This window comes from Tachyglossus aculeatus, chromosome 27 (genome assembly GCF_015852505.1).
Source record: "Tachyglossus aculeatus isolate mTacAcu1 chromosome 27, mTacAcu1.pri, whole genome shotgun sequence".
NCBI classification, from domain to species: domain Eukaryota; kingdom Metazoa; phylum Chordata; class Mammalia; order Monotremata; family Tachyglossidae; genus Tachyglossus; species Tachyglossus aculeatus.
In genome coordinates this window covers 5,525,045-5,544,506 of record NC_052092.1, presented here as the reverse complement: position 1 = coordinate 5,544,506, position 19,462 = coordinate 5,525,045, and the positions used below count along the sequence as shown (strand labels likewise).

The following is a 19,462-nucleotide window of genomic DNA, read 5'->3' as shown; positions in this document are numbered from 1 at the left end:
GGACTAGACCCAGGGCACACAGATCCTCAACCCAGGATAAGCTGCCGCACAATTGTGACCACTGCTGGGTGCAGAGCTCTGTGTTAGGCGCCTACTGTGTGCAGAGCACTGTGCTGGGCACCTACTAAGGGCAGAGCACTGTGCTGGGGGCCTACTGTGTACAGAGCCTGGGTGCCTATTAAGTGCAGAGCGCTATTCCAGTCCCCTACTATGTAGAGTGCTGTGCCGGATGCTTACTGTGTGCACAGCACTGTATTGGGCACCCACCCTGTGCAGAGCACCGTACTGGGTGCCTGCTGTGTGCAGACACTGTATTGGGCACCCACCCTGTGCAGAGCACCGTACTGGGTGCCTGCTGTGTGCAGAGAGCAGTAGCGACGGGATCCCTGTGGCCAATAATTTGGAAGCCGCAGCGTCTGGTTACTGGTTCAAGTGAAGGCTTGGTTCCCTGGAAGCAGCCTCTTGGGGTTCTGGGGAAGCTCCTGAGGGCCAGCTGCCACGAGGCACAGAGCCGGCCTGCGTCACGGCGGGGTCTCTGAGTCACGGGGGGCCGGGCCGGGCCGGGGGTTGGAGGCCGGCTGGCTTCCGGCAAAAAAACCCAGGTCTGGTCTGGCCCGGGTGGGCAGGGCCTGTCGAGCACATGGGCCAGGGGCTGGGAGGTAGGGTCGGGGAGGGGGGGGCTTTGTAGCTATTTCCATCATGGCACAAGAACGCCCCAATCCCCATCCCCCACCCCCAGCTTCTCCCCAACTGCCCAGTTGAATCTGGACCGCCTGGTGTCCACATGCCCTCCCCATCCCTGACCATCCCAGCACTGCAGCCTGGAACCCAGGAGACCCCCCTCCCACCCCACCCTGCCCTACCTCTGGCAGCAGTAGGAGTATTTAGCCAGATGCCCTGTCCACCTGCCCAGCCTATTCTCCCATCCCTCCACCTTCTAGCCGCTGCTCCCCCAGCCATGCAGCCATCCATCCAATCCATCCATCCAATCCATCCATCCAACCCATCCATCCAGACATCACCCCCACATCCATACACCTGCACCTTGTTGTGGTCACCAGCTGTGTCTGACCTCCCTCCTGCTGCTCCTGTGGTACCACCCATCCTTTCTCCCCATCAGACTGAAAGCACCTCGAACACTAGGTCTGGTGGTCCTACTATTGTTGTATATGCCAAGTGCCCAGTATAGAGCCCAGCCCAGGGTAGGCACCCAGTACAACACTTGGCACACAGAAGGTGCCTGGCACAGAACTCCACACAGGTGAGATGCCCAGTCTGTTTGTGGGACTTACGTCTCCCCGCAGGACCTCACCCTGGGGGTGAGTCCTCCCGAACCTGTCCCCTGCAGGCCTAGCTCAGGGGTAAGCCCTCCACACATCTCCCCCATGACCTGCCACTGCCCAAGGGATCAACTGCAACTCACCTCTTCCTCCTCGATGCCAGTCAGATCCCAGAAGTATCCCAGTCTCATCTGCAGGCGCTTCCAGTGTTCCAAAAACATGGTAGCTTGGGGCCAGAGCCAAGGGTAGAGACAGACACAGAAGAACGAGTTCAGCTCGACTCTCCATGACATGGGTGTGAACAACCTAGTGGCCGTGTAATGGGGGTGGGTGGTGGTAGTGGTGGTGTGTGTGGGGTGGATGGGGCTGGTTTTGGATCCTTGGGCGAGGGAGAATTCTCATGAGGCCATTTTGTCCATCCCCCTGCCTCCAGACAGGTCTCCCCTGACTGCAATACTTCAAAGGTTCAGGGATCCAAGGGGAATATACCAGGCACCTCCCCCAACCCTATTTTCCTCAAGGGGAATCAGAGCCAGTAGCAGAGTTTGGACAGATCCATGAATGAGCGTCCATGCTGGATCACTGAGGGAGTCAGGGATGGAGAGGGGGGAGTCAGGTGTGTTGGATGGTCCAGATTGGGTTACTGGGGGAGAGTCAGGGCTGGAGAGGGGACAGTCAGGAGTGTTGAATGGTATATGCAGGGACACTTGGGGGAGAATCAGGGATGGAGAGGGGAGGATCAGGGGTGGAGAGGGGGCAGTCAGGGGTGTTGGATGGTCTGTGCTGAGTCACTTGTGGGCTGTGAGGCAGGGGTAAACCAGGTCACTTGTCACCCAGTGACATAGCATGGGTGCTTGTCCTTGGATCTGTCCAGTTCCCTCTGGTCCTGCTGCTATTTCCAGTTGCACAGCTTCCTTTGGGAAAGGATTCCCTGTGGTCTCCACCACTGGGGGAGGAATGGCTCCAGCCCCCCACCTCTCACCCTCCACTTGAAAGGACACCACCCCCGCAGCAGGGCCACACCGCACTAACCCCACAGAGCCATGAAAATGGAGAAGACGACGGTGGCGGGGTTGTCGAAGAGGTGGCTGGCTCGGGCAGTGCCGCAGGCGGAGCTCAGGTTCCAGTAGTCGCAGGCCTGGTCGCACAGCGGGCACATGGTGAAGCCGCTCCGCTCGTCACACAGCTCCTGGCTGCAGCGGCCACAGCGGGGCTCAGGACCGGGGCGGGCCGCGCCCCAAGGACTCTGGGAGCCAGGATGGACACACCCCCAGAGGCCAGGGGACGCAGGACCTGGAGCCGGATACTTCGGCCCCTGACCTGAATCCTTGGGCTCTGCCCCCGCCCCCGCCACCCCCGACACAGCACCGGGCAGGTGTCTGACCAGACTGAGACTTTGCCCCCCACAGGGAGGCCAGGGCACTTAGAGGAATTGTGTGCAGGTATCCCTCCTTTACCCCTCATTGTTAAGGATGGACCATTCAACCCCCTTGACTCTCCTTTCTCCATCCCTGACTCTCCCTCAGTGACTCAGCACAGACCATCCATCACCCCTCATTCTCCCCTTTCAGTCTCTGACTCTTCCAATGATCCAGCATGGACCATTTCTGACTCCCCACCAGAGGCAGAAAAAGAGAGAAGAAGAGAGACCCACAGTGCAACAGAGTGGAGAGAGATACAGAGAGAGATTTAGAGACAGAGATGCTCAGAGACCCCACGAGAGACGCGGTGGAGAGAGGAGGCTCTGGCTGGGCCGAGAGCACGTGACAGTCCCGGCACAAATTCCAACTCTAATGTAAACCAGCACAGAAGGCCCCACCCGGGCAGCCCCGGACCCGCAGTTTCCATGTGGGGGAGATGGGATTTTCCACTCCCAGCAATCAACCTGTTCCCCGACCCCAGGCCCGGCCCTGGAAAGGAGCGGTGGGAGGGGCGGAGGGGTGTGAGGGGCGGTGGCGGGAAGAACGTGAGGCGGAAGGTGCGGAAGGCGGGAAGGGCGGGGGTTCTGGCAGACCTGGGGACGTCCTCCTCCAGGGTGGCGCAGCCGTACAGGAACACGACGACGCCGATGACAGAAGAGGGGATGAGGAACTCAGTGTACAAACCCAGCCACGCGAAGTACAGGCCGATCTTCTCTCCAAAATACTTCCTGAGACAGATGGGGGCAGGGCGAGTCAGGCATGCTGGGAGCTGCTCTCACCTCCTTTACTTCCTTCCTTTTCTTTTCCCTTCCTTCATCCCTTCCTTTCCTTTCTCTTCCTTCATTCTTTCCCTTTCTCTTCCTTCCTTCCCTTTCCTTTCCCTTCCTTCCCTTTCCTTTCCCTTCCTTCCTTCCTTTTTTATGGTATTTGTTAAGCGCTCACTATGTGCCAAGCACTGTATTAAACACTGGGATAGTACAAGTTAATCAGGTTGGACATAGTTCCTGACCCACATAGGGCTCACAGTCTTAATCCCCATTTAACAGATGAGGGAACTGAGGCATGGAGAAGTTAAGTGACTCCACCTTCTCTTCCTCTTATGCTCTTCACACAGGAGGCTCCCAAGTTCAGCCCTCTGTACATTGTAAGCACCCAGTAGAGTGTTCTGCATATTGAAGGTTCCCAGCCAGCGCTCTGCATATAGTAGGCATCCAGTACAGCACTCTGCACATAGAAGGTATCCAGGATAGAACTCTACAAAAAGTAGGTGCCGAGTAATGCACTCTACATACACAGAAGGTGCCCAATAAAGCCCACTGATGGACTGACTAGACATGCTACACAAAACAGGTCCTGGGAGAGCTTAATAATGTTTGGGGCAGGGCACTGGCATGGAGTGACAGGGAGCATTACACGTGGAAGCGAGGAGCACTGGAACGGGAGGTAGGGAGCGCTGGCCCAGCACTACATGAATCCCACAGAGTGGGCCTCTAGGCCCAGGTTTTCCACAGTGGAAGCCCCTTCCGAGGTGAGAGGCGGCCTGCATCGGAAGCAGGCAGAAAACAGGCCTTCCCCTGCTCCTCTCTGGCCGGTCCGCACCTCCCAGGAAATTCTGAGTCAGATGGCGGCTGCGAGCAAGAATCTCTCTTGGGCCCCGGGGCCCTCCTGCCCCTTTCCCAACTCATCGCTGCCCCGGCCCCGCCTGTATCTCCTGCTCTGACCCCTTGCCCCCTCCCCGCCACCCCCTCCCCCCCATGTCTGCTCCTAGAGGAGCTCTCCTCACCCATCCTGGACCATCCCCACTATCCTTCTCCAATGGCCTTTCTCCCCCACCCCACCCTTCTCTCCTATCTGCCGACACTTAATAATTACGGAATTTATTACTCACTTACTAGCCTCTGGGGTGGATACATGATATTCAGCCCATCGCAGGCTGAGAGGGAGGGAGAGTAGGGGATCTCATTCCCATTTCACAGACGAGGAAACTGAGGCTCAGAGAGGTGAAGTGACTTGCCTGAGTTCAGTAAGCGGACCGGGGAAGAGCTGGGACTCGAACCTGGATTCTCCTATTTCTTAGTCCTGCACTGCTTCTCCTGGAGCACTCTGCTTCTACACTCTTTGTATCTGCTTCACCCTTCCTCCTGTACTTCAGTTTCCCTCTACATAAAATGGGGAAAAGATACTTGTTCTCCCTCCCTCAGACTGTGAGCCAGCCCCATGTAGGACAGGGACTGTAATAAATCTTAAAACCTTAAGTACTGAGTAAACACCATCGTAATGATTATGGCATTTATTAAGCTAAGCTCTGGGGTGGAAACATGGTTTCCCAGCCCCTGTCCCAAACAGAACAAGCTTCTTCCTCCAGGATGCCCTCCTTGATAATAATTAAGGTATTTATTAAGCGCTTACTATGTTCTAAATGCTGGAGCCCCACCTTTATAGGAAATCATTCCAGCCTTTCTTTCCTCACTGAAGGATCAATCGTTTTCTCCCTTGTGAGACCACAGCCGATGTCCAGTGCAGGCGCCCACTACAGCACTCTGCTCATAGCTGGCACCAAAAACAACACTATGCACATACCCAGAGCCCAGGATAGCACCCTGCACCCAGAAGATACTCAGTACAGTGCACTGCACACAGCTGACACCCACTACAGTGCCCTGCATATGGCAAGCACCCAGGAACTGAAACGCCTGTGACCATGTGCCAGCTGTGACCCTGTGCCAGCTGAGTTCCTGGGCCAGCTGAGTTTCCAGGCCAGGGCACCTGCATTGCAGCTGCCATTCATGCCCCCAGGCCAGCCCCCACCCCCCAAAATACCACGCAGACTTCTCCAGCATCCACAACTCCTTCCGAGCCCCTAATTACACTCCCCATGTGTGCCCCCACAGGAAAACCCTGCCTCACTGTGGAGTCTTCAAGACCTGCCAGATGGAATCAAAGCCACGAAGGAGAAGGCAAAACAGACCGGAGGAGGGGGAGGGGAGAGGGGGAGACGAGGGAGACAGAAAGAGATGGAGGGAAGCAGAGAGATGGAGAGAGACAGAGGTATGGGGAGAGAGGGGAAGAGATAGAGAGAGGCAGAGAGAGATAGATGGAGAGAAAGAGAGGTGGAGAGAGACAGAGGCAGAGAGATATTAAGCGAGGCAGAGAGATGGAGAGACAAAGAGATGGGGAGAGAGATAAAGAGACAGAGAGAGATGGAGGGAGGCAGAGAGAAATAGAAAATTGGAGAGACAGAGAAGGATGGAGAAAGGTAGAGACAGAGACGGAGGGAGGAAGAGGGAGATATAAAATTGAGAGACAGAAACAGAAAGAGATGGATAAAAATGGAGCTGGAGAGAGGCAGAGGTATGGGGAGAGACTGAGGTGCTGGGAAAGACAGAGAGATGGGGAAAGTCAGATAAGATAGAGACAGAAAGAGATGGAGAGGGGCAGAGAGAGGCATAAAGAGGCAACAAAAGAGAGTTGGAGAGAGACAGAGATGAAGAGAAATAGAGTCTCCCACCTCCAACCCCCCCTCCCTCAGGCAGGTCCTCCAGTCTGGAACTCAGTACCACCCACCCCAAGGCGGCCAGACCACTGCTCTCCCCACTTCAAAGTCATCCCGAAACCCCACCCCGTCCAGGAAGTGACTCTCAGCTCATGCCCTGGTACCAGGCAGCAAGGAACATGCCACCTCCATCTTCGGCTAACTTACTCATTCGGCTACTCCTGCTGACACCCCAGTGCCATTCCTGGCCTTGCTCTCCCTCCCTCTCCCTCTAAGGGTAATAACCCTTGTCGGCCTGGCTCCCCCTCACCATGAGGGCAGGGATCATGTCTACTAGCATGAGAAGCAGCGTGGCTCAGTGGAAAGAGCCCGGGCTTTGGAGTCAGAGGTCACAGATTCAAATCCCGGCTCCGCCACGTGTCTGCTGTGTGACCTTGGGCAAGTCACTTCACTGGGCCTCAGTTCCCTCATCTGTAAAATGGGGATGAAGACTGTGAGCCCCCCGGGGGACAACCTGATCACCTTGTAACCTCCCCAGCGCTTAGAACAGTGCTTTGCACACAGTAAGCTCTTAATAAATGCCATTATTATTATTACTACTTCTACTGTTCTCGCCAAAACGCTCAGTAGTGTTCTGCACGGAGTAGAGGTTAAGAAAATACCACGGGTAAATGGAAAGATGGACAGACGGATGGATGGACAGACAGGTGTTGGGGGAGGGGACGGATGGATGGGAGGAAACCCCCCCCCCTTCTCCCAAGCGAACAACCCCAGCCCTAGGGCCCTCCACCCCAGCTCCTCTGGTGGCTCTGCCCTCCACCGGCAACGTGCTGTGTGACCTCAGCCAAGCACCCTCTCTGAGCTCAGGTTGCATTGACCACTGCTGGGTACTCCATGACGTCGTTTCTCAGGCTCTCCCCGCAGCCCCATCCCCTTTAGCCTCCAGTTTCTCTCGGTGGAGATGGGAAGTGAGGAGAGCAGGCAGGGCGGGCATCTTTGCACACAGTGACGGGGTGTAACCCCTCCCGGCTACACTTAGCAGGGGGAGCCCACGGGGGGCGGGGCCGCACGTGTCAGGGATCCCCCGAGGACTCACGTGGAGAGGGCGCGGCCGGCATACTAGGAAGGGGGTGCGGGGGGGGGGGGAGGCTTCCTGGATTCCCGGCGCTGCCTCCGAGGGAGGGGCACCGCCCAGCTCCAAAGGACACTGGGCTCTCCTTCCTGGAAAGCCCGGCCAGCCCGGAGCGAGGCCAGGGGGTTTCACCCTGGACGGAAGCCCAGAGAAGGGTTGAGGATTGCCCAAGGTCACACAGCAAACCCAGAGGTCCGGACTCCCGGCCAGGGAATTTGTCCAAGGTTCCCGGCCCTGGGAATTTCAGGAACGTTTCTGCCAGCTCTCCTCTGCAGCTTCTGATCATGAAGCCTTATTAAAATGCTCTGAACATGACCGACTCCCAGTACAACCCTTTGAACACAGTGGGTGCCCAGTACAGTGCTCTGCACATGGTAGATGCCCAGACGCCCAATACAGTGCTCTGCCCAAAGCAGGAAACCAGCACAGCTCATCACTGCCTGGTGACGCCAGATACTGACCCCATCACTCTGACTCTGCTCCCCTGTGGAGGCAGAGAGTGAAATAATAGTATTAATAATGGTATATGTTAAGTGTTTACTATGTGGCAGGCGTTGTACTAAGCTCTGGGCTGGATACAAACAAATCGGGTTGGACACAGTCCCTGTCCCACATGGAGCTCAGTCTCAATGCTCATTTTACAGATGAGGCCCCGAGAAGTGAAGTGACTTGCCCAAAGTGCCGTATCTGTGACCAGCGATACCCCAGTCCCGGGTCGCCCAGACGCAGAAACCTAGGGGGCTATTGGACGGCCCCCCAGATAGCCATCCATCGAGGGCAGGGCGGGGGGGGTAAATAACAGGGGGACCCCTCCCTCAGCACCCAACTGCTCTCTGAGCCACGAACCAGACTGCTCTTTCCTTATCATTTCCAGCCCAAACTGAGCCCAGACCACCTAGGTAGGGGTTCACTTCCTACCTAGGAATTCTCCACTCCCATCCCGACATACTGTCTCCCCCTTCTAGACTGTGGGCCCACTGTTGGGTAGGGACCGTCTCTTTATGTTGCCAACTTGTGCTTCCCAAGCGCTTAGTACAGTGCTCTGCACACAGTAAGCGCTCAATAAATACGACTAAGCGCTCAATAAATACGACTGAATGAATGAATGATGTCCATCATGTGCAGAGGGCCCAGGATGAAGACCCCCGGCGGCGGCGGGAGAGACCGGCGGCGGCGGGCGGAATTGCTGTGTAACAGCACCGCCTGTTGGGCGACTGCGGGAGTGTAGGCCGCGCGCTCCCCGTATTCCCGATTGCTCTGCGCTTCCAAGCTCAGACTCCCACTTCCCCCTCCCCGGGTCCCGAATCCCCACCCACCCACCAACCAACCAGGCGGGCTGAGCTGGGTCTTCATTAGAGTCCAAGCCCTCTGCGGGCTCCGTACCCCTCCCCTTGTCCCTTTCCACCCCCCGGGGCCTGACCTGGAACTCGTGGCCTTGCCAAGTAATAATAATAATAATAATAATAATAATAATAATAATAATAATAGCATTTGTTAAGCGCTTACTATGTGCAAAGCACTGTTCTAAGCGCTGGGGAGGATACAAGGTGATCAGGTTGTCCCACGGGGGGCTCACGGTCTTAATCCCCATTTTACAGAGGCCCAGAGAAGTTAAGTGACTTGCCCAAAGTCACCCAGCTGGTAGGTGGCAGAGCCAGGATTTGAACCCATGACCTCTGACTCCAAAGCCCGGGCTCTTTCCACTGAGCCACGCTGCTTCTCTAAGTAAGTAACTCCAAGTAACTCCGACAAGGGCCGAAGATGGTGGTGGGGGACTTCTAGGGAACAGTGACCCTGGATGACCCGCCAGGCTCATCCCCAACTCCCTGCTGGGAGAAGGGAGGCGGTGGGGAGGGGGCACAGCATGCCCGGAGATCTTACCGGATAAGGTCGATGGGCTGGTACTTGTAGAATGCCGCATACTGGGCCCATTCTCGGTGCAGCAGCTGCGGATGAAACAAGTGTTAGGGGGGCTTGGAGAGAGGGGTGGACGAGGGTCACCTTTCCCAGACCCCAATTACCATTTCCCCCAGAGCCTCGGTGGAGCGGCCCCGGCAACCCGGGACATGAGGGAGAGAGGTGATAAGGAGCTGAGCTGAGCTGCTTCCCGGGTAGCCAGGGTGATTCTAGTTTGGCCTGTCCCTCTCAGTTTTTTAATCTCTCTAGAAAGCCACATGGCTCTGTGGGAGGCAGGGAGATACTGGAAAGAACATGGGGTGACGGAGGCCTGTGGTTCTGGCTTCAGTTCTGCCTGGGCTCGCTGGGAAGCTTTGTGGGGTCACCGAACTTCTCTGGGCCTCGGTTTCTCCTCTATAGAATGAGGAGGATGATCCCAGCCTCTCAGCGAGGCTGAAAGGGTGCAGGGGAGTGAAAACATCGGACAATGGAAGGGGTCATTTGGGGAGACCCCTTCTTTGCTGGTTCTTCAGCATCCAGAGTGTAGAAGCAGCATTCCCAGTGGAAAGAATCCAGGTCTGGGGATCAGGGGACCTGGGTTCTGATCCCGACCCTGTCACTTACCTGCTCTGTGACCTAGAGAAAGTCACTTCACTGAGCCTCAGTTTCCTCAACTGCAACATGGGGATTCAATACTTGATCTCCCTTCTGCTGGGCTGAGGGGGGAATGAGGCTCAGAGAGGTGATTTGGGCTTCCCAAGGTCACACAGCACTAGAATAAATACTGTAGAGACTTTGGCTGCCCCAGACTCCCCAGCATCTGGGTTCTTTCCTCTCCCAGGGGGTGGTCAAGGCGAGCTCAGCTGGAGGGGGGAGGGGCTGTCTGTGTCACTGCCTCTTTGAGGGACCCCAGGTGACACTGGCCAGGGGCTTCTCAATGTCCCCAGAATCAGCCCACAGGGGTCAGGTCAGAGGTGAAGGCAGTGTGGCCCAAGAGGCAACTCTCAGTCAGGAGCTTGTCAGGTCTGCTGTACATCTTGGGGAAGGTTGCTAAACATCTCTGCCCCCCAACTCTCGAGGGTGGTTCAAGGGAGCATTGGTGCTGGCCAGTCTCGGGGAGAGGGAGTCATTCATTCATTCAATCATATTTATTGAGTGCTTACTGTGTGCAGAGCACTGTACTAAGCACTTGGGAAGTACAAGTGGGCAACATATAGAGACGGTCCCTACCCAACAACGGGCTCACAGTCTAGAAGGGGGAGACAGACCACAAAACAAAACATGTGGTCAGATGTCAAGTCATCAGAATAAATAGAAGTAAAGCTAGATGCACATCATTGACAAAATAAATAGAATAGTAAATATGTACAAGTAGAATAAATGGTGATGGGGGTAGTATTGGTTGGGCAAGACAGAAAGATCAGTTTGGGGGGCAGCAGGGGAGGGCAGACCTCTCCCTGAACGCTGTTGCCCGATGGGCCTGGATCTGGGAGAAGAGTTGGGGAAGAATAGAAGCTGGATCAACAAGACTCCGACTCACAACTCTCCAACCTGGGGCCCCTAGCTCACCCCCTTTCCCTGCCTGGAACCCTCACTCATTCCAAGCCCCCTCCGGCAAAGCCTGCTAAAAAGCCTCCTCCAGAAGGCCGTCTGTGATTGGGGTCCGCCACTTTTCAGCCCTCAGGTGTCATGGCTTTTTCTTGTTTACTTGTGTTTTTCTCATTTGCTCCTGTCGATCTGCCCATCTTTGTTGGCCTTTCTCCCCCTTCATACTGACTCTGTGAGGGCAGGGAACAGATTTTTATTTCTTTGGTAAACCCCAGCACCCAGTCCAGCTGTCTGAACATAGCAGGCACCCATCCCAATGTTCTACCCACAGCGGGCGTCCAGCCCAGCATTCTACCCACAGCGGGCGTCCAGCCCAGCATTCTACCACAGTGGGCGTCCAGCCCAGTGCTCTACCCAAAGTGAGCATCCAGCCCAGCATTCTGCCCACAGCTAGTGACAAGTCCAGTGCTCTGCCCTCAGCAGGCGCCCAGCATACACCCTGTAACTAGCAGGCATCCAGCACAGAGCTCTGCCCTCAGCAGACATCCAACACAGTGCCCTGCACACAGTGAACACCCAGGGGAGGATGAAACACTCCCACCACTTCTTCGAGATGCTGAACAACCCTAAAAGGTGCACCGACTGGGGCCAGGACCCGTGGGTTCTCCTCCTGTGGTCCTGGATGACCTGGAACAAGTGTCTTCCCCTCTCTAGGCCTCAGTTTGTCTGAGAAATGGGTGGGGCTGGAGGGGACACTAAGCCCCAAAGGAGGGGCTGGGAACAGACTCTGCCTGATAAGCAGGAAGACTCAGCCCCCAGGTTTTCTCCCCGTGACACCCCCCCCCCCGACCTCCTCACCCCTGCCCACTGAGTCCAGTGCTGGGGATCCCAACTAAGAGATGAAACAACACAGTTAAAGGGGTGTAGGGGAAGGACTCCCTCTTCCTCTTTAAATGGGAAGGGACAGCTCAGGAAATTAAAGCCCGAGACCACTGGCGTGGGATAGAAAACAGATGAGGTACAGCCCCCCCCCCTCCCCCCACCACCACAACTCGGATGGAGACCCCCGGGTTGGCGACGGTGGGAACGGAGGGGGGCCCAGGGTGAGAGCCAACTCTGCCCGAGTGGTGCCCGGGATTCTGGGAAAGATCACTCTAGTCTGAGCATTTAACACTTCATAAGGGGCCCTAATGGGCAGGATGAAACGGCAGCAGCTAGGGAGATGAAGAGTTTTCCAGATGGCGGGGAAACTGGGAAGGGGTGGGTGTTAGAGGCTACGCCCACACACCCCAACACATACACACTCATACATACAGGCACACATAAACACTCTGCTGAACAGTGAGGGAGGGAAAGAGGGAACACGGTCCCTGCCCTTGAGCAGCAGTCACTCTATTGGGGAGACAGGATTCTTTCTCTCTCTCTCTCTCTCTCCTACCCCTCCCCCACTGAAGGATAGGAGGTGGACACTGCAGTGGCCCGAGGCCCCTTCTCCCCCTGCCCCACCACCAGCTCAGCCACGCCCCCAATGTGGCCCCTTCTTCCTGGTGGGGGTGGAGGCGGAGGCAGCCCCCACCAATTTTGAGTCCAGAAAGACAGGCACACCCCCAAATCTCATTTAAGTGGATGCCACTGTGAGCCCTCTGGGTGCCACAATCCCCCTTCTCCTGACTCCTCTCCCAGCACCCAATCAATAATCGATCAGTCTCAGGCTAGACAAAGGAACCATCCTCTGGAGCTGGCCCTACCAGCAGCCTGGCCTCTATTCACCCTGGGCTTCAAGGCTGTCCATCACCTCGCCCCCTCCTATCTCACCTCCCTTCTCTCCTTCTACAACCCAGCCCGCACCCTCCGCTCCTCCGCCGCTAATCTCCTCACCGTACCTCGTTCTCGCCTGTTCCGCCATCGACCCCCCGGCCCACGTCATCCCCCGGGCCTGGAATGCCCTCCCTCTGCCCATCCGCCAAGCTAGCTCTCTTCCTCCCTTCAAGGCCCTACTGAGAGCTCACCTCCTCCAGGAGGCCTTCCCAGATTGAGCCCCTTACTTCCTCTCCCCCTCGTCCCCCTCTCCATCCCCCCATCTTACCTCCCTCCTTTACCCTCAGCACCTGTATATATGTATATATGTTTGTACATATTTATTACTCTATTTATTTATTTATTTTACTTGTACATATCTATTCTATTTATTTTATTTTGTTAGTATGTTTGGTTTTGTTCTCTGTCTCCCCCTTTTAGACTGTGAGCCCACTGTTGGGTAGGGACTGTCTCTATATGTTGCCAATTTGTACTTCCCAAGCGCTTAGTACAGTGCTCTGCACACAGTAAGCGCTCAATAAATACGATTGATGATGATGATGATGATGCTCTAAATCCTGGGGTAAATATAATAATAATAATAATGGCATTTATTAAGCGCTTACTATGTGCAAAGCACTGTTCTAAGTGATGGGGAGGTTACAAGGTGATCAGGTTGTCCCACGGGGGGCTCACAGTTTTAATCCCCATTTTACAGATGAGGTAACTGAGGTACAGAGAAGTTAAGTGACTTGTCCAAAGTCACAACGATGACAATTGGCCTAGCTGGAATTTGGACTCATGAACTCTGACTCCAAAGCCCGTGCTCTTTCCACTGAGCCACGCTGCTGCTAATTAGGTTGGACACAGCCCCTGTTTCACATGGGGCTCACAGTCTAAATAAGAGGGAGAACAGAAGAACTGAGGTACAATTAAGTGACTTGCCTCAGGTCACTCAGCAAGTAATTGGAGGAGCCGAGATTAGAAACCAAGTCTTCTGACTCCCAGGGCCGTGCTCTTTCCACTAGGCCATGTAGCTTCTCACTAAGCTCCTAAGCCCTTTAGAAAGTTGGCTCTGCCTCTCGCTTTCTGTGTGCTCATAGACGATCTCAGAACCTCTGATTTCTCAACTGTAAAATGGGGTCAGATCCCTTCCTGTCTACCCTCAAACTATGAGCCCCAGGAGAGACAGAGATGGTATCTACCCCAACGCTTAGCACAGTGCATGCACACAAGCAGCACAGAGCACCATAATTATCATTATTCAAGCATATTAAGTTTTCATCCTGCCAAAATTACAATGGGCTCAGTGTTACAGAATTGCACAATTTACCTGTCCCTGAGGGAAACCTTCAGGAAATACTAAACCTGGAGAATGTCGGCGAGATAAAGGGGAGAGAAAGTGCTGTGGCTTGAACTTCAGATCACGTCTACCGACTCTGCAGTTTGTACTCTCCCAAACACTTGGTACAATGCTCTGCATTCAGTAGGTGCTCAATAAATTCCATAGATACATATCATTATAATCTGGAAATATTTATATTAATGTCTGTATTCCCCTCTAAACTGTAAGCTCACTGTGGGCAAAGTGACTACTAACTCTGTTATACTGCAGTGCTTAGTACTGTGCACTGCACACAGTAAGCACTCAATAAGTATGACTGATTTAAACAACAGCAGAGGATTTACTAAATATTTACTGTGTGCAGAACATGATCCCCACAGATGGGTTCTGGAAGTCCCATCCAGACTCTGCCTCTATTGGACCTCCCAAACCTGGGAAACAGCCACCCCGGACCCTTGGGAGGAATTGGAACCAAATCTAATCCCCCCACCTCAACCCACCCTATTTCAATCAAGATTTCACCCATCCCTTGGGAAGCAGCCACCTGGTGAATCAGGGGGATTTAGAATTGAATCTAGAACCTTTGGGAACTACCCAAATCCTATCGATCTATGGTATTTATTAAGCACTTGTGTGCAGAGGACTGCACCCTCTGCACCAGAGGGGGCGCGGGCCGACACGGGAAGGGAGGGATTATGTGGAGGAGGGGGTGGGAGGTAATAATAATAATGGCATTTATTAAGCGCTTACTATGTGCAAAGCACTGTACTAAGCGCTGGGGAGGTTACAAGGTGATCAGGTTGTTCCATGGGGGGCCTCACAGTCTTAATCCCCATTTTACAGATGCGGTAACTGAGGCCCAGAAAAGTGAAGTGACTTGCCCAAAGTTACACAGCTGACAGTTGGTGGAGCTGGGATTTGAACCCATGACCTCTGACTCCAAAGCCCGAGCTCTTTCCACTGCGCCACGCTGCTTCTCTTAGCTTCTCTTGGGATCAGGCCAAGGGAGTTACATCCGGGTGGGAGTGCCACCGTCCTTCTTTCAGCCCATTACATCTGGACCCCCATCTCGACATTCAGCACATCCCTGGGGGGCAGGGATGAGGGGGTGAAGGTCATCCAGATGAGTAGAGAAGCAGCGTGGCTCAGTGGAAAGAGCACGGGCTTTGGAGTCAGAGGTTCAAACCCCGGCTCCGCCAATTGTCAGCTGTGTGACTTCTCTGTGCCTCAGTTCCCTCATCTGTGAAATGGGGATTAAGACTGTGAGCCCCCCGTGGGACAACCTGATCACCTTGTAACCTTCCCAGCACTTAGAACAGTGCTTTGCACATAATAAGCGCTTAATAAATGCCATTATTATTATTACCCCCCACCCCTTCCTCCACATAATCCCTCCCTCCCCGGGTCCGCCGCGCCCCCTGGTGGCCAGGACTGGCACCTCCGTTTCTCCATGTTGGGGCCGGGCTGCAGAATTTACCTTTCGGTCGTTCATGTCATCATCAGGACCGTCGTATTCACCCTGTTGGGAGAAAACGACCTGGGTTAGCCGGGAAGGGGCACAGGGGGATGGGTTGCAAGGAGGAATGGGTTACAGGGTGGGTGGGTTGGGAGGAAGGGGCACGGGTGAACTTCCATGAAAAGGCAATAAGGGGGGAAAGGCGATTCCACCTACTTATCAAGGCGTTTATCCGGAATTCTTCCCCTCCAACTGGGCTGGCGAACCCCTCTTGGCAGTTTTTTTTTAATTGTATTTTGTTAAGCACTTACTATGTGCCAGTCACTATACTAAGCCCTGGGGTAGTTGCAAGTTAATCAGGTTGGACTCAGTTCCAGTCCCTCTTAGGGCTCACAGTCTTAATCGCCATTTCACAGATGAGGGGATTGAGGCATAAAGTTAAATAACTTGCCCAAGGTCACATAGCAGGTAGGTAGGAGGTAGGATTAGAACCCAAGTCTTTCTGATTCCTAGGTCCATGCTATGTCCACTAGGCCATGAAGAATTTGGTAGGGGAAGAGGGGACATAAAGAGAAGGGGGCACTCAAACCAGTTCACTTTGCTCCTGGAAATCTGCTCTGGAAAGAAATTTCCTTAAGCAGGAGGTGGATATGATTAGCCAGAATCAGATTGGTGGATTATCTGCAGGGTTCAATTATCCATGCTGCCCTGAATCAGAGACTGGGGCACCGGCCATGCCCGGCAGTGCCTGGGGGTGGCGGGGGAAGGGAGGGTCACTCGGGGTAACGTTCCCTATCTCCCATGCCGCTGGGATCAGAGAGGACGGCCAGGTCCACCTACGTCGTGCAGAGGGTAAGCGGCCTCGTAGACACCGTTTGCGATCAGAGAGTTAATCCCTGCAGAGAACGGGAACAAAAAGTTGTTCAGGAACTCCAGGATCCTGGAGGGTGGGGATCTGGGAGAGGGGACAAGATCTTGGTGGGTCGAGAGAGAGGCCTGGAAAGGAAAGGACTCTGAGTTCAGGGACAGGAAGAGGGAAGAGAGAACGGAGGGAGGGAAGACACTTCAAATCTCTGAAACACTGTCTTCATCAATTAGAGGCTGCGGGGGCAGGGGCTGTGGAGGAGGCGGGGTCCAGGCGCCGTTAATTAAATAATTAAAGTATTTGTTAAGTGCTTACTATGTGCCAAGCACTGCTCTGAGTCCTGAGGTAAATACAAGGTAATCAAGTTGGACACAGTCCCTGTCCGACATGGGGCTCACAGTCTCCATCCCCCTTTTCCAAATAAGGTAACTGAGGCACAAAAAAGTGATTTGCCCAGGGTCACATAGTTGACAAGTGGTGAAGCTGGGATTAGACTGTAAACTCGTGGTGGGCAGGGGATCTGTCTGTTTATTTTTATATTATACTCTCCCAAGTGCTTCGTACAGTGCTCTGCATGCCGTAAGCGCTCAATAAATACGATTGAGTGAATGAACCCATGACCTCTGTTCTCACCCATCATGTTGTTGGCTTTGGTACAAGACGTTCGCTTCAGAATCTCGTGCACCTAAGGGAGACCAAAGCGGAGCAGTGAGCCCCGCTCGGCCCCTGACCCAAGATGACCTTTCATGCTCCCTTGCCCATCTGTGGAGATATTCATCCCCAAACTGGTCTGCCCAACTCTAGGCATGGACAGGACAGAGCCCGGGATGGGGCAGAGGAGGGTAACTGGGACGATTAGGGGGATGGAGCCACTTCCGGGTGAGGGCAGCCCGAAGTGTCAGAGCTCTGCAGTCTGGACAGATGCAGGTAAAGATGGGGTGGGGCTGAAGGCTACAGGACCAAGGTTGTGTCTGGGGCAGGGGCAGGGCTGCTGAGCTGGTCCAGGTGTGAGCTGCGGGGGCGGAGGGAGGGGAAGGAGAAGTGGGAGCAGGTGTGGGGAGGGAGGTTTGTTTGTGGTTTGTTTCACCCCGGGGATGCAGTCCCCCTGGCTGCCCAATGTCATTGCTAGGCAACCGTGGGTACCGCGGAGGGGAGGCACCTGGGAGCCTCCAGCTATGTGTCCTGGTCCTGTGCCTGCTGTGCCCCCAACAACCCCGCACCCCCCTGTTACTCACAATCCGGCTGCGAGTGGCGTTGTCGAAGAAGCTGTCCTTGTCCTGGATGTTGTACCTGGGGACAAACAGCCGCAAGCCAGAGGCAGCTTGGAGGGAAGCTCAAGGGCCCAGCAGGAAAGGGGAAGTGCCCATGTGATCATCGTTGACACTTCCGGGCCATGTTTGGGTGTCACGATTGATCCAGATCCCCAGATGGGCAGGACACAACTCCAAGAGGACTTCCCGATTAAGCCCTCTTCCTTCCACTCTCTTCCGTGTCACCCTGACTTGTTCCCTTTATGCATCCCTGCTCCCAGCCCCACAGCACTTCTAGACCATGAGCCCGCTGTGGGCAGGGATTGTCTCTGTTGCTGAAGTGTACTTCCCAAGCGCTTAGTACAGTGCTCTGCACACAGTAAGCGCTCAATAAATACGAATGCCTGACTGAGGACTGGTGGTGCAGGCAGACAAGGCCACCCGTGCCTCTTTGGGCCTGAGACCCTTCTACCCTCCAGTCCCCAGCAGAGAGTCTGGCCCGGGGGTGAGGACGAGGTGTGGACGGGTATGCAACCCCAGGCACTCACAGGTACATCTTTTCCCGGGAGAACGGATAGGACAGATTCTTCATCTTGCTCGGGCTGTGCTCCGGCACGGTGGGCTGCAGCGGGGCCAAGATTGCTCGCAACGCCTTGTTCATTGTCTTCATGATGGCACCCTCCTCTTTGATCTCATACGTCTGAGGGAGGCGGGGGCAACCATGAGAACACGGTTCCAGGGCGAGCGTGGAGAAGGAGGGCTTGAATCCAGCAGAGAGGATTCTGGGACAGCGCCAGTCAGGGAGGACTGGAGTCCCACCCTCTCTTGCCCCACCAGAGGCCCAACACTCAGGATCGGGTCTGGTTCTCAGTGAACCCAGCCTTCACCACCAAAATCAGGGTTAGACTCCCCAAAGCTCTCAAATTCTACTGGGTGGATGAAGGAATGGATGGACAATCCGATGAATGGACGGGTGGTTGGATGGATGGTTGAATGGAAGGACAGATGAATGGGTGGATGGTTGAGGGGATAGACAGGTGGATGAACAGAAAGATGGATGGAGAGCCCAGGTGGATGGAGGGATAGTGGTTGAACAGGTGGAAGACAGGCAGAAGGATGGACAGGTGAATAGACAAACAAGTGGACAGGCTGACTGCAATCACCCTCTGGGGCAGAAGCAGGAACCTCTTCTGGGAGACTGATTTCGAAACTCAGCTCTCTGTGACCCCTTTCATGACTTTTGATGTTGACTCTGCCCTGCACCTGACACCGATGACCAGGGCCCTCTAGGACCAACTCGGTGCCTGGGTATCAGTGCTTCACCGTGGGCACTGGGGAGCCGGAGGGGGAGATTGGGGAGGGGGCAGGCTGTGAACAGGGCAGACAGAACCTGTTCAGGGGCCTTCCCAACCAACTGGTGGAAGACCGGAAGGAGTGAGACTGGAATCCGGCCCAGGCAGCTGTGGGGGAGACAATGCCTTCACCCCTACAGCTGGAAATTGGTGACACCGGCTCCACTGTCTCCATGGCTGGACCCTGGGGGCACCGGTCCCATCATCCCCATAAATGGAACCCGGAGACATCAGCCCCGTTACCCCCACAGCTAGAACCCGAGGTCACTGGCCTCATTGCTCCCACAGCTGGACTATGGGGGCACCAGCCCTATCAACCTCACTTCCAGAACCCGAGGGCACCAGCTTTATTGCCCCCACAGCTGGAAGCCGGGGGCACTGCCTCCATCACTCCCACAGCTGGAACCCGGGATCACTGGCCCCATTCCCCCAACGGCACAATGCTATGGACTCACTGGACAAAGACCTCCTTACCAATTTTCGCTGTGAGCTGTGCAGACTGCATGGGGCTGCAGGCCTGTCCCCATGCATGGTTGCAGCCTCGGCCTCCCCGCCCCCGCTCCTTGGCTCCCCCCACCCCTCCCCGTCCCCCCGGCATTCTTGTTCTTGGAAAACGGCGGCTCTCAT

General features: G+C 55.0%; 1 protein-coding gene across 1 annotated transcript in view; it reads right to left on the bottom strand.

Moving 5' to 3' along the window:
- Positions 1 to 19,462, bottom strand: part of ANO2 (anoctamin 2) — a 67,140-nt gene that overhangs the window by 36,717 nt on the left and 10,961 nt on the right. Inside the window, exons 4-12 of the mRNA XM_038767878.1 lie at positions 18,032 to 18,183; positions 17,469 to 17,523; positions 16,867 to 16,918; positions 16,209 to 16,264; positions 15,390 to 15,431; positions 9,208 to 9,272; positions 3,295 to 3,429; positions 2,313 to 2,473; positions 1,424 to 1,506 (exon numbers count right to left, since the gene is read on the bottom strand). Coding sequence (XP_038623806.1) covers positions 1,424 to 1,506; positions 2,313 to 2,473; positions 3,295 to 3,429; positions 9,208 to 9,272; positions 15,390 to 15,431; positions 16,209 to 16,264; positions 16,867 to 16,918; positions 17,469 to 17,523; positions 18,032 to 18,183 — 801 coding nt within the window. The remainder of the gene's footprint in view (positions 1 to 1,423; positions 1,507 to 2,312; positions 2,474 to 3,294; positions 3,430 to 9,207; positions 9,273 to 15,389; positions 15,432 to 16,208; positions 16,265 to 16,866; positions 16,919 to 17,468; positions 17,524 to 18,031; positions 18,184 to 19,462) is intronic.